The 17,729-nt window shown below is 45.0% G+C and overlaps 1 protein-coding gene across 1 annotated transcript in view; it reads left to right on the plus strand.

Moving 5' to 3' along the window:
• The first annotated feature begins 1,458 nt into the window (after positions 1-1,458).
• The window catches only part of PLBD1 (phospholipase B domain containing 1), a 53,276-nt gene continuing 37,005 nt past the window's right edge, over positions 1,459-17,729 (plus strand). Inside the window, exons 1-2 of the mRNA XM_058743604.1 lie at positions 1,459-1,817; positions 14,373-14,592. Of these exons, the coding sequence (XP_058599587.1) occupies positions 1,709-1,817; positions 14,373-14,592 (329 nt within the window). The 5' untranslated portion in view covers positions 1,459-1,708. The remainder of the gene's footprint in view (positions 1,818-14,372; positions 14,593-17,729) is intronic.

Consider the following 17,729-nt stretch of genomic DNA (forward strand, 5'->3'; position numbering starts at 1 on the left):
TGGCCCAAAATGTCACAGTGCTGAAGTTGAGAAACCCTGATTGAATTAATTTATTTACATAATTTGCTTCCCCCACTAGAGCGCAAGCTTTGTGAGAACAGAGATTTTGTCCACCTTGCTTATTGCTCTATGTCTGGAACATGGAAGTCAACAAATATTTGATGACTACCTAATAGATGAATGCATGTCTCATAGCTCCCACCAGGTATTTTTACATACATGAGCACATCCAAATACTTGGCTCCTTGCATTGGAAGGATTAGTAAGATGAAAGAAGGTGGTAGAGGGTAGCATGACTCAAATATCTGGGGCGGCACAACTTCTTTGAATGTCCCACATAGCTCTCTTGCCAACGTGGCGCAGCCAGAATCCTCATAATTTGCCTTCACTTTAATTTTCTAACTTGAAGAAAAATGTGCACTTTTTGCAATGTCCTCAGTTCCTTCATTCGTTAAGTGACGTTATCATCCAGGTACTGTAATCGGTGCTGTCACCAAACAAAATGATGGCTTAGGACTTGTGTTCAACAATTTGCACAGAGACGTGGTGTAATTGTTCTACATCTTTTCTAACAACTGTAAATGTATCTCCCTCTCTAAGAAAGCTGCTTCTTGTCCTCCCTTCCCATCTCCCCTTGACATCTCAGTTTAGCTTGCAAGAAAGACCAAGAGAAAAGAGTGGGGTACCTAACGCCTCCCCACCCCACTCTGTAGTGGCTTGTCCCGGTCCTGGGTTCCCACACTGTACCTTAACCATAGCTCTGTTGCAGTACTAATGGCAACTTCTGAGCACCCGCTTATTTATAGGGCTTTGTCCCTTCTTGTCTGGTAGGTAGGACATGCTCTTGATTGTCTGTATATCCCGGGCACCTGGCACATAAGATGGGCTCCACAAATGCTTATGGAAGAAATAAAATGCATTTTGCCTACTTCACAATGTCACCTAGGGCACCCTTTGCCAACTTCACAATGTCACCCAAGGCATAGTTTTGCCTACTTCACAATGTCAACTGACCCCCCCCCCCCCATAGAAATGGGAACTTCGCGGGAACTCAGGGATAGATCTAGTTTCAGCCCCGTCTGAATCACATTGTAGTTGTGGCTCCAGCCAATGGAGAGAACGGCAAAGGAGCGAAAGTCCTGGGCTGCAGCAAATGGATCTAGGTTAAACAGCCGAGATGGAGGGGCGCTGATCACTGAGGGATTAGGGGACCCGTGAAGACCACTGCAGAATGGCAAAGAAGCAGAGCTGCGTATAGGCATGCCTGTCACCATCGCCCAGGGTGCCTCATCCCAGCAGCTACAGACGAGTGGCCGAACCTGGCGACAGAGGCTAGCGGTGTTGATGTGAACTGGTTCGTTCAGACCTTGGGCCGCAAAACTGCCCGACGAGCGCAGGGAAAGTGGCACGTACCCTCTCCAGATCGCATAAGCGCAGCTGGGGAACTTGCCCAGCCCAGCCCAGCCCACAGGGTGCTAAAGGGTCAGAAAGGACCCGCCTTTCCCAGACTGGGGCCCGGCGGGGCGAAGGTTGTTCCCAAGGCCACGTGAGGCTTCCTCGCCCCTAAAAGCCCCAAACAGGCAGGGCTAATGGAAGAGGGAAGTTAGGGACGCCCCAACCTCGGAGACGCTGCGCCGTGCAGCCGGCCCTAGAGCCGCTCTCACGACAGCTGCCTCGTCCAACCGGGGGAGGTCGCGGCCGCCGAGCGATGGCCCGCCGCAGCCGGGACGGGCGTCCCGGGCTGTCCGCGCCGCCGACCCCGCCGCTGCTGCCGCTGCTGCTGCTGTTGGCCGCCGCGGTGTCGCCGAGCCTGGCAGGTGAGCCGTGCGCGCCCCGAGGACCTGAGGCCCCGGGGAGGGGGAGTCCGGGGACAGGCGCCTGCGTACCCCGCGCTGCGCCCGCCGCCGCTCCGTGCGCTCCCGCCCGCGCCCGCGCCCGGGCTCGGCCAAGTTGACTCCCAGCAGGTGTCTGGGTTCTGGGCGGACGCCGCGGGGCGGGGGGACGGGCCGGACCCGCTGCGGCGTCGCCGCAGCTCGGGGATGGCCCCCGAGAAGGGCACGGGGTGCGCTTCTGCGAACTTAAGAAGTGTTGGCCAGAATTCTTGGCCAATAAATCAGTTCGCTCCTGCGCGACACTTGGCTTGCTGAGCCTTTCTCTACTGGTCCTAAAAGAACCAGTATAAATAAATATATTGATAATAAATATAATAACTTAATATATAATAAATTAATAAATTAATAATAAAATATAAATAAAAGATAATAAATAAATAATAAATAAAATATTTAAGTATAAATATATTTATAAATAAAATGTATTTATTCACATCTTAGAGGTCTGATTCCGGACTGCCAGTTTTTCTTCTCAACTGCCAATGACTTTGGTTTAAAATAACCGCAACCTGGTATTGTCAGCTTGATATGTGCCAGGCGGTGTGCTAAAGGGCTTTTCCTATAATGCTTACCACAACCCTAAATAGGATTTGTTATCCTCATTCTACAGAACGTTTGAAATTGAGAGAAATTCATTGTCTGGGTTCAGATACGCAGCAAGTGAAGTCGTTGCTGAGTTGACAAATGGCATTTACTTAAATACAACCCCCTTTGTAAAACGGGTGTTATCCTTACAGATATTAACACCAATCTATACCCTTTGTGAAAAAAACAAAAACAAAAACAAAACGAAACAAAAAAGCAAACAAGAACAAAAAAACTCCTGGATTTATCAGTTTTCTTCCCAATGGATAAGACCAAGATTAACCATAGACACCTGAAAGACTTCAACAGTAATATTAAGGGAGGATTAAGTTTATTTCATAAGCCCTTTTCTGTGCTGAACTTGTGCAAGAGTAGGGTGGAGTTCGGGAGAGCAAACCCCTTCCCAAATGAGTGTACTGATTCTTACTACACCACCTTCCATCGACAAGCAACCACAAATATCAGATTTCAAGCTCTTTGCTTTCACAACTTGCCCACTTACCACTCTTAAATCTTTCCAGTCTTTTAAACTGCCTGGGCCTCTGGGATCAGCAGCCATGCACCCCCAGACCCCTGACTCCTGATTTACCTGCACATTCTGTTCCTTGCCTAGGATATGGAGGTGGCGCTCATGCCACACTTGTAGCCCAGCTGCTCATTCAGACGTGCCTGGGACAGGCTAGAAAGTGCTCCAGAAACGGAAATGGCTTTTTGTGTCCAGAATGATGAGTGAAACCCTTCTCACTTTTCTGTTCTCTGGAGTTTTCGGGTTTGTTTATTTGTTTATTTTTACATTTATTTATTATTGAAAGACAGAGAAACACAGAGGGTGGTGAGCAGGGGAGGGTTAGAGTAAGGGGGAGACACAGAATCCGAGGCAGGCTCCAGGCTCTGAGCTGTCAGCACAGAGCCTGACGCGGGGCTCGAACTCACAAACTGTGAGATCATAACCTGAGCCGAAGTCGGTCGCCTAACCAACTGAGCCACCCAGGCACCCCTGGGTTGTTTTAAATGTTCATTAGATGGAGGGGACAGCCTGAGGAGTGAGGTAGAGATGTTGTTTTTCTGAAGATGAGGCACTGTTTATTTAAGAAGTTATCACCTGACAAGAAACAGCTGCTTACACTAGGGCTCCAAATAATCAGCTGACACCAGGCCAGTTTGGTCAGGAGTCAAGGCAAAGAGCTCGGAAGTTTCTGCGGCCAGTGATCCTGACAGCACTGTGCCTGGCAATCCGGAAAAGACTTCTTACCACGGTCTTGTGGAACAGCTGGTGATGCCCACACTGATTACTTAGAACAGACGTGATCTGTTTCCTTTGTTCCACCCATAGTAACCTGCTTTCCGGTGCAACTTTTCTGCTCTGTTTTACCCTTCTGCTAGACTGACAGCCTTTGCTACCTCTTGCTTGTCATGTTTTCTCTGAAGTGCCCTACTCTGAATTTGACGAGTACCCAACAAACACTGAAGGGATTGCATTTTCATCTCCCTGGGATGATTTTGATAGCTACCAGTGTGCACCTATTAATCCAAAAACATCCTTAATTTTTATTTATTTATTTTTTTAATTTTTTTTTTAACGTTTATTTATTTTTTTTTTTTAAATTTTTTTTTTCAACTTTTTTAATTTATTTTTGGGACAGAGAGAGACACAGCATGAACGGGGGAGGGGCAGAGAGAGAGGGAGACACAGAATCGGAAACAGGCTCCAGGCTCTGAGCCATCAGCCCAGAGCCTGACGCGGGGCTCGAACTCACGGACCGCGAGATTGTGACCTGGCTGAAGTCGGACGCTTAACCGACTGCGCCACCCAGGCGCCCCAACGTTTATTTATTTTTGAGACAGAGAGAGACAGAGCATGAACGGGGGAGGGGCAGAGAGAGGGAGACACAGAATCTGAAATAGGCTCCAGGCTCCGAGCCATCAGCACAGAGCCCGACGCGGGGCTCGAACCCTCGGACAGTGAGATCGTGACCTGAGCCGAAGTCGGACGCTTAGCCGACTGAGCCACCCGGGCGCCCCATCCTTAATTTTTAAAGCTTACTTGGTAGCTTCATTCCTACAGAAACATTGGCAAACAATTGCACATTCATCCTTGCCTGTCTTTCAAACTGTTATACACTTTAGCCATTTAATAGCATTGCCTTTATCCTTCCAGATTGAAAAGCCCCATATTTGTTTTTAGGAATGTCTTACATAATTTTTCTGAGTGGTGTGCATAGTGAGGTCACATCACTAGGGAAAGAGATGAGTTGGTTGCCGAGAACTTTTAAGTTGGCATGTGCTTTGGTAAAACTGGTTCCAAATCTGGCCCCTGGACTTGCAGGGCTAGATTCTGGAAATGCATTCTCTCCCGAGCTCTAGAGCTGATCAGATACAAAGAAGCTGATTCACCCTGGTATGCGCCAGAGTCTCTTCACCAAAATACCAATAATTAAGTTTGAGCAGATTGCCCCAGCCACTTTCTTATAATGAAATTACACCAGATAATATCAGGGCTTCTCAGGCTGAAGGCCTGATTGATTTGCTCCCCAGTAAGACTGAGGCTTCCATTGGCCTAGACAACGCTTGCCTGGCACAGCTGGCCCTTGACTCTGGGACACTGCCTCTTCCACACTTCCATGACTCACCAGTGCCCACCGGAGACCATCATTGCCTCTCTAGATAGGCTAATACCTTTATGTGTTGTGGGGGATTTGCCGTCTTGGGAGCTGTTCAGTCTCCTTCAGGTGCCTTGGTAGATCTTTGGTTGAGGCTATTCTCAGTTGATCCTTTAACTCTGAGGCCCTTCTTATTTCCAAATTCACTTGAGGTAGTTGTTCCACGTGTTCATTCTTTCTGTGGCAGTTCATTTCTGGAAGTGTAATATGAGAGAGGTAGCATGGAATTCTAGAAGCAGAAACCATGGAACCAGACTGCCTGTGTTTCAGTCCTGGCTCCCATACTTACTGTGTGACCTTCAGCCAGTTATCTGCTATCTCTATACCTCAGTTTCCTCTTCTGTAACGGGGGTATTGTAGTGTCTGTGTCATAAGGTGGTTGTGGGAGACAGCGCCCCGAACCGTGGGGGATGTATAACCGAGTGACCGTTACTATTGGCCGTTGGAGTTTCCCTCCTCTGGAAAGTCATCATGGATCTTTTGATAAGACAACCAGGATTGCAGATGATAGTCTACGTGCTGTGAAGTAACAACTTGTTATAAAAGCAGGGTTTTTTCCTTAATCATGGTCCAACGTTTCAGGGATTTGGAGTACACACCAGCATGTTAAGCAGGTGCTGCAGAAAAGTGAGCAGTGCCCTAGGTCTCTTTCCTGGGTTATAACTGATGGATTGAAATCACCTTGATTTCTCTAAATGCAATTTTTTTTTAATGTTTTTTAACGTTTATTTATTTTTGAGACAGAGAGAGACAGAGCATGAACGGGGGAGGGGCAGAGAGAGGGAGACACAGAATCTGAAACAGTCTCCAGGCTCTGAGCCGTCAGCACAGAGCCCGACGCAGGGCTCGAACCCACGGACCGCGAGATCATGACCCGAGCCGAAGTCGGCCGCCCAACCGACTGAGCCACCCAGGCGCCCCTCTAAATGCAATTTTATTCATCATGATTTAATCCTGAATCAAGAATTTCCCAACTCTTTTTGGTCTTTCTGAGCCTCGCTAAATCTTCCTACAGCTCATCCCCATTGTCGTGGGGTTTCAGACTCCAAAGAAGTCAGTGTTCTTGGTAAACTTGAATATTGTCTTGTGCTCTCCCTCTATCAGTTTGTTTATAAAAATGTGTACAAGATAAGTTCCAGAACAACTTCTGGGGAAAGTGCCCATTCGCCTTTATTATTAAAATTAGTTTCCTGGTCCTTCTGGAAATGTGAATCTGACAGCAAAGATCAAAATCTTTCTCCAGAAGAAAATGTAAGAGGATCCTCCTTCAAGTCTTTAAATCAAGGTAGAATAGGGGCGCCTGGGTGGCGCAGTCGGTTAAGCGTCCGACTTCAGCCAGGTCACGATCTCGCGGTCCGTGAGTTCGAGCCCCGCGTCAGGCTCTGGGCTGATGGCTCAGAGCCTGGAGCCTGCTTCCGATTCTGTGTCTCCCTCTGTCTCTGCCCCTCCCCCGTTCCCCCGTTCATGCTTTGTCTCTCTCTGTCCCAAAAATAAATAAAAAACGTTGAAAAAAAAATTTTTTAAAAAATAAAAAATAAAAAATAAATAAATAAATCAAGGTAGAATATTTTAAAAAAAACTTTTCATAATAAGTAAGCTATGAATCATGTAAACTCCAGCTTGGAACCATGTCTGACGTACAAAACAGAAATTTTTGTTTTCACACTTTTTTATGCATCATTTTTACTTTTGTCACCTGTTATCTTTTAGGGTTTTTTGGGGGGTGGAGGAAAGATTCTAAATTATAAAGCATTAACTATTAAGATAGCAAAAGAGGTAGCAGCACCAAAAATGGAATGAATCTCAAAGGATTTCTTTTGTTCAATTTTTTAAGTTTTTAAAATGCATTTGTGCTTCATCTTTAAAAAAACAAAAAAAATGGAGTGAGTTCCAGTTGCTCCTACAACTTCTATTTCACAATCACTTGAAGATTGAACTTTACCAAGCCTCCTGGGGTGCCTGGATGGCTCAGTTCGTTAAACACCCAACTCGTGATTTTGGCTCTGGTCATGACCTCACAATTTGTGAGGTCGACCCCACATCAGGCTCTGTGCTGACAGTGTGGAGCCTGCTTGGGACTCTCTCTCTCTCTCTCTCTCTCTCTGCCCCTCCACTGCTCTCTCTCTCTCAAAATAAATGGATAAAAATTTTTTTAAAGGATGTAGTTAGAAAATTTATTACTGTTATTATGTTGATTCTTTGTACTACTGCAAAACAGGAACTTAATGCAGTAAAAGATGAAACTAAGAGAGGTAGTGAAATTATGAGGAAACTTTCATCTAAAACTTGAAATTCATCCGCGCAAACAGCAGGTATCACGTTACAGTCTTCCAGGGGGAAATTGTGAAAGTCTCTTGATTCAGGGCTTGCTCCGAAATGTGTCAGTTAGCCTTGCAAATGCAGTGACAATCCCAGCACATGAGGTAGTGGCGAATTGTTGCAACCAGAATTTGCAAACCTGAGATACCAAAATTCGAATTCACCATTAGAATTAATATACAGACAATACCAGCCTGTCCCCTTCCCAGCTAGGGTGAAAGTGTGACCTTCCCAGCTGGTGTGAAAGTTCGGGATGTAGGCAGTCCCATAATCAATAGAACACTTTGATAGGCCCGATGGAGTCAATGCAATGAAGTAACAGACGCCACCTCTGATACTCAAGGAGCTTGTAATTCAAGTTTGTGAACCAAATTCACCCAAATGCATGTAAACTAAAGAGTGTTCTAGATGAGGAGTGAGCTAAGAGTGCAGAATCAGAAAGGGGCCAAGTGGATAAGACTTTTAGCAAGAATTTTGATTTAAACTAGCAGTGAGGAATAGGTACGTTCCAAGGGAATGAAGGAAAGGGATCATTCCATATCCAGGCAAATGTCTCGGCATTTTTCTACATTAGCGTTTTGTTTCTTCGACTCTATTTTTTTAAATGTTTATTCACTTTTTTTGAGAGAGAGAGACATAGAGCTTGAGTGAGGGAGGGGCAGAGATAGAGTTCTGGAGACACAGAATCCGAAGCAGGCTCCAGGCTCTGAGCTGTCAGCACAGAGTCCAACGCGGGGCTTGAACTCAGGAACCAGGAGATCACGACCTGAGCCTGAGTGGGACGCTTAACTGACTGGGCCACCCAGGCACCCCTGACACTATTTTTTAAAAGAAATGTCCCTCTCTACTTACCTAATATATTGGGCACGTTATGCATTGCACCTCACACCTTCTCACTGCCCTTTATTCGAGCTTCTGAAGCTGTAAGGTAAGGCACATTACCCTAGCCACGCTGTAGGGATTCCTTGCTTTCTACCTCAGAGCTTCTCTGGCGTGGTAACCACCTAGCCCTGGAGCATCTGCAAACCGGGGAAGAGGGATTTAACACCCCACAGGGCAGCCTTTGCCCAAAGCAGGATGGAGCAGGTGGATAAATGCTCCTCCTTCCATCCCTGGGATGGGGTCATCAGGGGTTTATCTACACCGCTGTTCGGGCCATCTCAAATCGCACCTTCAAATTAGCTTTTCCCTCCTTCCTGGCCTCACTTTCCCCATTCCCCATCCCCGTTCCCAGGGAGCACTTTCCCAAAATAGTCCTCCATCCAGCAAGAGTCCCAGGCTCTGATTTCCGCTGGGAGTGAGAGCTGAAACACTTACAATTTTGCTGCCTGGAGGTCGTTCGTTCATGAATCAGTTATTTTCTTAGTGATTCTGATGAAGAGCCGAATCAAATCTAAAATCCAGATAGCAGTTTACTGAGACCTTCCCGAGAAGGGAAGTGGGGAAGTATACTGCCAAGGTATGCCAAGAGATACTGAGAGATCATGGTCAGTGGACGTAAAGGAGAAAAACACTTTAAGGACCAGAGTCAACACTACTTAGCAAAACTCAATCTGAATAGCTTTAAGTTGCAATCTTAATTTTTAAACTATTTCCTCTTACCTATTTTGTATCCTTCCTCCCCTTTCTTCTTCCTTTTCTCTTCCTGACTTACTGAATATATTAGGTACAATTTCATTGCTCTGGGTTGAAAACCACTTACTTTGTCATGAATGAAGTGCTCGGGAAATTAGGTTCCAAATATGGGAGAGGGTGACTTAAGCCACTTATGACTATTTTACAAATGCTAAGACAGTGTTAGGATTTTTTTTTTCCAGCCGAAAACAACTCATAGAAAATATTAGAATACACAAGTCAATAAATTTAATTTGAGCGTTTGGGTTTTGATGTGCAAAGTAATATAAAAATGAGGTGACTTCTTCCATTTTTATCTTATAGAAGAAATATGCTTTGTTTTTATAAAGTAATGCTCCCAGATATTTATCAAATGTGTTGGCTTTGAAGATGTTGCTGTTAAAAAGTTTTAAATCTCATTTCCCTGTTAACAACTCTAGGGAATATATCAACACGTGGCACTTGCCCCTTGGGTGTCTGAACCATCCCCAGACCCCTTCCCTGAGCTTGAAGACATAATGACTTGCTTTGACGAACTTCGGTGAATGGCCTGATAAACTTCACTTTCATTTTAAGAACACATGCAATTAAACTAGACTCACCCAGAAACAGTATTTTGCCAGGTGCAGTGCTCCCAGGGTGTACATTGGTCAGCAGGACCACTCTGTCTTCACAGAGTTGGTGTAAAGCTAGTTTGGGATTAAAAGTATAGTTTTCTACCTGTTTGCTACTGCTTATCCTTTTCACAACATCTGCCTCCCAACATGGAGATGTATAAAAAAAAAAAATAGAGGGGCGCCTGGCGGCTCGGTCATTTGGGCGTCCACATTTTGGTGTTAGCTCCCGTCATGATCTCAAAGTTCATGAGTTCCAGCCCCGCGTCGGGGTCTGTGCTGGCAGTATGGAGTGTGTTTGGGCTTCTCTCTCTCTCTCTCTCTCTGTCTCTCTCTGCCCCTCCTGCTCGCTCTCTCTCTCTCCCTCTCTCAAAATAAATAAATAAACTTAAAATAAAATAAAAATTTTTAAATTAAAAAAATAGAAACGTGCAGTAGCTTAAACTACTAAAGGATTTAATTGGGGCACCTGGGTGTCTCAGTCCATTGACAGTCTGACTCTTGATTTTGGCTCAGGTCATGATCCCAGGGTCGTGGTATCGAGCCCCGTGTCAGGCTCCACACTTGGCGTGGAGCCTGCTTAAGATTCTCCCTCCTTCTCCCTCCCCCTCTCCCCACCTCTCTCTCCAAAAAAATAAATAAAATAAAATAATAAAATAAAATAAAAACTATTAAAGGATTTAAGAAGAAAGTAGCACAGTGCCAGGAAAACCAGAAAGAGTTGATGCAAGGAGAAAACCTTGAGGCAGGGAAGACCTCATTTGGTGGGGGGAGTGTAAAACTTAGATGCTGGCTAGATTCTCAAGGCACGTGTTAAATCAGTCAGTTTGTTAGCAGGAAAATTTTTATCACCGAATTCTCTTAAGGGAAAAGGTTTCTTTCGAGCATGGAGGCGCACTAGTGTCAAAAACAAGCACAGATTTGCAGAAGTTCATTATTTGCGGTCAGGAAGTTACGGAGTGCCGGCAACAGTGAACACACAGCCCTTGAGTGCTTGGGAGAGGGAGCAAGCCAAGTTTATGTCCAGAGGGGCTGCTGGAATGGAAGGTGAAGTTGGGGAAGGCCACGGCCGGTGTTCAGGGAGAAATGCTGAGGTTTCAGAGAAAGGGAACGAAGCTAAAAGCATGCCACGTGGGTGGAACAGAAAGGGAAGAGCCTGGCCAGGCTTGCTCACCTTGCTTCTTCCCTTTACACTTTCTGTTTCTGTCTCTGCCCCTGATGCAGCAGTTGTGAGGGGGGCGGGGGGGCTGCTTTTATATAGTCAGCCTGCTTTCTTCACTTTCCTACAAGACTCACTGGAGGTGAGGGTGGAAGAGAAGGTGTGAGGAAAGCTAGGGAAAGACTGAGACCATGGCACTGTGATCCAGAATCAATCTGGAAAACATATTTATTGCATTTGGTAGCAAAAGAAGAGAAGTTGCTATGGATGCTACCCACAACTGTCAAATTGCAGCCAATCGGCTTCATTAACAAGTAGACTCTTATTTGTCACCCAGAGTTTAACAAAGTACTGTGAACCTACCTATGCTTGGTAATGTCATTATTTTCACTTGGCCAAATTTTTTTTTCATTTGAGAGAGAGAGAGAGTACACACGGTGGAGAGGGACAGAGGGAGAGAGAGAGAGAGAAAGAGAGAGAATGAGAATCTTAAGCAGGTTCCATGCTCAGCTCAGAGCCAGACACGGGGCTCAATCCCACAACCCTGGGATCATGATCTGGACGCGAATCAGGGGTCAGACGCTCAACTGACTGAACCACCCAGGTGCCCCAACCACTTAGCCATTTTTAAAGAAAGGCCACCAGGGGCGCCTAGGTGGCTCAGCCAGTTGAGTGTCTGACTCTTGATTTCAGCTCAGGTCATGATCTTACAGTTCGTGAGTTTGAGCCCCAAGCAGGCTCTGCACTAACAGCACAGAGCTTGCTTGGGATTCCCTCTGCCTCTCTCTCTCTCTCTCTCTCTCTCTCTCACCCCCTCTCAAATAAATAAATAAGAAAGAAAGAAAGAAAGAAAGAAAGAAAGAAAGAAAGAAAGAAAGAAAAGAAAGAAAAGAAAGAAAGCCCACCATTATGGTCATGACTTTGCTCAGAAGTAAAATGACTTTCCTGCTAAGAATCATTCTTCAAGGGTCATTATTAGCATTAGCTTCTAAGCCTGACCAAGTCCCAGCCAATCACCCAGCCCCCTTGGAACAAGGTGCTTTGATACTCTAGTTTTAAGATTATATTTTTAGCACTCATTTGATAGACAATCTTTGCATCAACACAATAAATCGATAAATAAAATGTTGAGTCCATTTTTAATGTTGACAACAAAAAACGTTTATAAACATTGAATCTGAACTTTCTAGTATCTTAACCACTAAAAACACAGTATGTCCAAAACTAAACTCATATTCCCTCCCTCCTCATCTGCTCCCTCTCTGAGTCAATGATACCACATCCATCCACTGGGTCTCAGTCTGGAACCCGAGAGTCATTCCGGCTTCTTCCTACCTCTTTGAAGACCTGAATATGAAGTTGGTCTTTCACCTGAGCAGCTGTGCCATAGTTTCTTAGGCCAAGAAACAAATGCATCACGTACCATTTCCTTTCTACATTTCTTTTCTCTTTTTCCTTTTCTCCCTCCGTCTCCTTTCCTTTCACAAATACTTACTGAGTATCTGCCATAGGCTAAGCAATATACTAGTGCTGAGTCTTTGGCCTCGAGGAGTTCATAGGCTAGAAGCAGCTGAAGACATGTGAGTTACAGTGCAATGTGATAGGCCCAAAGAAGATGCACCTACGAGCAAGTTACATTGAGCTTGTAGGGCAAGCGAGCCTCCATGAAGTGGGTGCTACTTCCTGCATCTTAAGTAGCAATTTTGAGATTGCTGTGTGGTTAACAAGGCAGAAACTCTCTGGCAGAGGAAACAGCATATGCAAAGTGAGAGGTGTTGGACCAGCTAATGGCAGGTTGGACAGTGGTATACAATGGCTTCCAGATCACCAAGTGCGTGGGGTAGTGGATGAAGATGCATAGATAGGCAGAAACCAGATCATGAAGGCCAAGAGTATAAGCTGAAGAACTTTGTTTATAGGAAATGGAAGTCACTGAAGATTTTTGGTAGGCAAGTAAACAAATCAGGTTTGCATTTTAGGAAAGTCACTCTGGCAGAGTATGAAGAACGAATTACAGGTCAGAGGGACCTTCAAAAAGGCCTTTTTTATGGTTAAGGCTAGTTGTGATACCTGAAGTAACATGCTGCAGAGGAAGAGGCTGGAGGAAGAGATACTTAGGAGGCTTTGATTCAACATGAGTTTGCAGAAGAGAGAGGAGGCCTGGATGGGCTTGGGTCTCAGGTGGAAAGATCACAGAGATAGGAAGCAGAAGGTGGAGGATGGGTGAGAGAGAATATGAATTCTGTTTTGGATATTTGGAATTCCTTTCGTTTATGGAATCATCCAGCTAATGTTATCAAGTGTGCGTTGGGCGTACAAGATAAAGAAAAACCCCGGGGGAGAATGAGGGTAAAAGCAGGCAGAAGAGGAGGAGACTCAGGAGATTCATGCTGTCCCAGATGCAGGGGAGGAAAGAGTTTTAAGAATAAGTGGTCACCAGCGTCAAAGGCTGTCGGCAGTTCACGCGACATTAAGATTCAAGGATATCGTCGGTGACCCCAACCAGAGCAGTGTCGGTAGCATGATGCGGATGAATACCAGTCTGCAGCTCGGTAGCACGATGCGGATGAATACCAGTCTGCAGCTCGGTAGCACGATGCGGATGAATACCAGTCTGCAGCAGGCGGAAGGGAGGAAGTTGAGGAAGTGGTGTGTGAGCATGTGCCTCTTTCTAAGGGGTGAGGTCTGGAAATGGGCCAGTCATAGTCGTAGCTCTCTCACCACACTTGGCATAGCCCCTGACCCAGCACGCCCTAGAATATATTTGGAATAATTTCACGAAGGGAGTGAGAGATTCTGGCGATGGTCAGATCTGGTCCCAGGCTCCAAAGAGACCTTCTGTGATTGGTTTTCCCTTAGGCATGAGACAATGGAGCATGTCAGTCCACTTCAGTGGGAGGAGCCATGGCAGGAAGAGAGCTTTAGGGTACAGGAGCAGGAAGACACAGGATGGAACCAAGTTCCCCAAAAAAGTGAGAGGGGTCAATCCATAGCATGGGTAGATGGATGGAGGTGAACCAGTAGGGGGAGATGGCTACAGGACGTGTCAGGATAAATTCACAAAAATATCAAGAACTCGAGAGGCTCACAGGCAATAGTTTATATTATTTCCCGCAAAATAGGAATCTAATGTCAGGTGTGAAGAATTAGGCAAAAGAGAGGCAATAAGGACCCTGAGAATATGGATGCTTTGATACAACGGCTGAGGGGATCAAAGGAGCCCCGGCCCTGGCCTTGCCCCGAATCCCATCTCTAAGGGTGAAACATTGAGACCCACCTCTGCGATGCTCTAATTACTTCCCCCCACCTTTGACCTAGTTCTCCATGTTCTGAGCTCATCCCCCTTCATCAGGCTCTGGTTTTTCCCCACTTGTAACAAGGGCAAACTATAGTGGCAGATGTCCCGATTCTAATACAATGGGATTCCTTAAAAGCAACTGTGTTGGAATCGTTGGTTACCTGGGAAAAAGTGTATCGGCAAATCAGTTAAATGGCATCCTGTTATTATCGCCTTTTTCTTTTCTTCCAGGAGTCCACTATGCAACTGTGTACTGGATGCCTGCTGAAAAGACAGTACAAGTCAAAAACGTACTGGACAGGAATGGGGACGCCTATGGCTTTTACAATGACTCTGTGAAAACCACAGGCTGGGGCGTCCTGGAAATCAGAGCGGGGTATGGTTCTCAGGCCCTGAGCAATGAGATCATCATGTTTGTGGCTGGCTTTTTGGAGGGTTACCTCACTGCCCCGTAAGTACTCCGGTCATGGTGAAGAACTACCAGGCAACTTCTGTCCCTTTCTTTGTCCACCAATGCTTCTTGTCTTCCTGACATTGAACATTAGAACTGGAAAGTAGCTGAGGTCCTCCTCAGCGGATAGAAACATGATCAGAATTACATTTACACCAGTAATCAGGACCTGCCTAGAAGGAACAAAGCCCCCGTTGTGGCATTCTTCAATTCTCATGGTACTTAAAATCTTTCCTTTTCATGAAACTGTTTTATTTATTTTTTTAATGTTAGTTTATTTTTTGAGAGAGAGAGAAAGAGCATGTGCACCAGTGGGGGAGGGGCAGCAAGAGGGGGAGAGGGGATCTGAGGCAGGCTCCATGTTGACAGCAGAAAGCTTGATGTAGGGCTTGAACTCACGAACCAGGATCATGACCTAAGGACCGTGAGATCGTGACCTGAGTCAGAGTTGGATGCTTAACCGACTGAGCCACCCAGGAGCCCCTCGTGAAACTACTTAAAACACAGCTAAGCCGTTTTATCCCACTAGTCATTTATTGTCTGGCAGAAGGAAAATGATAGGCAGAGTGACCGAGAAGCACAAAACATGGAAGATTTAATTTAAAATATAAGAGCATTTTTTTAATGGTCTTAAAACAATAATTTCAAGTGGGCAAAGATTTTAAATTGAAATTCTGATGTCTAATATAAATATCCCTTCCAGTTCTATTGTTACTTAATTCTCTCGTCTTTCCCTTGTCCTGGGAAAATAACAAGGATGTAGTTCATAATAATGCAATCAAGGCACATCCCTTTCAGAGATAAGCTCGTTAAGGAAAAGAAGGTCACAGCTCATTTAATCAAGCCTCATCCTTCCTTTGATATAAAAAGTGTCTTGACGATTTGGCTTTCTCTGTGACCTAGACCATTGAGGACAGTTTAACCAAACCCTATTTTGCCCCGTTACCGCCTGAGTAAGGCACGTTAGTAAGTTCAGTGCCAATCTCACCTGATTCTAAGTACTGGAGATTATGTCAAACGTTGAGTAACTAGTTACTGTGCTCTGGTCGCTCTTTTTTAATGAACTAGAAATCCCTTTTTTTCTTTGTTACCAAATTTTTGTTACTCTACCATATGAATGCCCTTAACGGTATATTACTCAGAGATGTATAAAACTTTGTAAATAGATTAAAACCTGTTTAAAACTGTGTATAAAAGTGTGTGTGTGTGTGTGTGTGTGTGTATGTATAACTTTTCATCCTTCTCTCCAAATCTATAATTATTGTGTATCCACTCGTTCTGATTGCATTGTTTAAACTGGGTCGCAAGTTTGGAGAAATAATTTGGGCTGAAGTTGTGTGACTATAAATACATTAGGTTAGGGGTACCTGGGTGACTCAGTCGGTTAAGCTTCTGACTCTTGATTTCAGCTCAGATCATGATCTCGCGGTGAGTGAGGTCAAGGCCTGCATCTGGCTCCCTGCTGATTCTTTCTCTCCCTCTCTCTCTGCCCCTCCTGCACTTCCACATGGTCTCACGCTCTCTCTCTCAAAAATAAATAAACTTTAAAAAATAATAAATAAATAAATACATTGAGTTAAGTCATGTGGGGTAGACATCATGGGCTTTTAGGAGAAGCTGTGATTTGAGGGAGCAGCTCTATCTAATCTGAGGCTGTTGTAGGCATAAGCAGGTGTTCCATAGGTCCGGGTATCACAGCAGCAACTCAGGGAGTTTGACAGAAGGCCTCTGACACAGGAGGAACATCAGATACTCTTATGTCTCAGGAAACCTAAGTGTTAACATCTCACTTCTTGGGGTGGGGGGATGACTTTATCATTTTACCCTTATTTCTAATATAAAGCATTGACCTATCCTTGGTGCCTTTCCTTTATCCATTGATGAAGAAAATCCATAGGATATGGGTTCATATCCATTCTATTTAGTAACTTTCTAAATATTTCTGTATTAGAGTAAAAATTACTGAAATTTTATTTTGGGAAAGAAAAACACTTAACTACTATTCAGTAACTGGTTTTTGTTTACTCTGCCTTTTTGCCACATCCTTTCAAAAAAAAAATTCAATATGTGTAAGCGAGTCTTTTAAGATTAAAGCAAACAACTTCCTGCATTTTGTGACCCATTTTGAGGATCTGGCAAGTGAGTCTTCCTTCCCCTCAGACCACTAGCAGCAGCCTGTGCCTGAATGATCAGGAGTGAGGGAGAGGTGGGTCTACTAATCTCAGTAAATACTGGATCGTGAAGGAAAAGTTGGGAGACTCTCCTTGGGAGCGTTTCTGCTGCAGAGAACCACCTGGAATGAGTGCTTTAATCATAAATACTATAACATTCCAAGAAAAAGGCCCCTCATGGGCCAAAGCAGTCAAAGAAGGCCTTGTGGAATGAGTGAGTTGTGGGTCTGGGGTTTGATAGATGAGAATATTTGGCCTGTCCAAGAAGAGGAAGAAAATCATTCTAGGCAGAAAGAAACAGAACCAAGTACTGAGAAAAGGCAATGCATCTGAAATGAGTAAGTTGCATTTACAAATGAATGAGGAGTAGAGGAGTAGCCTGCCCATTCCACGGTGCCGTCCTTTATTTCGATGGTAGAATGCTCAGAGGTTTCTCAAATTTGAAAGACGACCTCTCTGTTATCTCTGTTTTGTATTCATTACTGAGAATTCAAGGATGTCACCTGCTCAGGGATGGACTTCCCATATGTGTAGTACCAAGAGTCTGAGAGGACCTCTGCCCTGCAGGGACTTTGCTAGAACAGAAGACGTTGGCGAGCAGGAAGACGCATGACAAGGAACCGAAGGGGCTGGATGGAAGAGAGAAGTCAGGAATGTGTATATTTGAAGAAGGAGGAGAAAGAAAAAGAGGAAGAGGAGGAGGAGAGGACACAAAGGAAAAAAGGAAGGGAGCGACGGAGGGAGGAAGGAGAACAGAAGCAAAAAGAGGAGAAGGAAGAATTATAACCAAAGCTATCTTTTGAGAGGCTGTCATTCTAATCGCATTCTTGAAAGGTCAAATAAAGAGGGGAATTTCTGCACCGTCCACAGTAAACTGTCCTCCCCAGTCCCGACTGAGAGGCAGGGTGGCTCCCTCAGAGCAGAGGTATTCGCATTCTCTGAAGCAAAGCAGGGAGCTTAAAATGT

This window comes from Neofelis nebulosa, chromosome 8, assembly GCF_028018385.1.
Source record: "Neofelis nebulosa isolate mNeoNeb1 chromosome 8, mNeoNeb1.pri, whole genome shotgun sequence".
Classification (NCBI taxonomy): domain Eukaryota; kingdom Metazoa; phylum Chordata; class Mammalia; order Carnivora; family Felidae; genus Neofelis; species Neofelis nebulosa.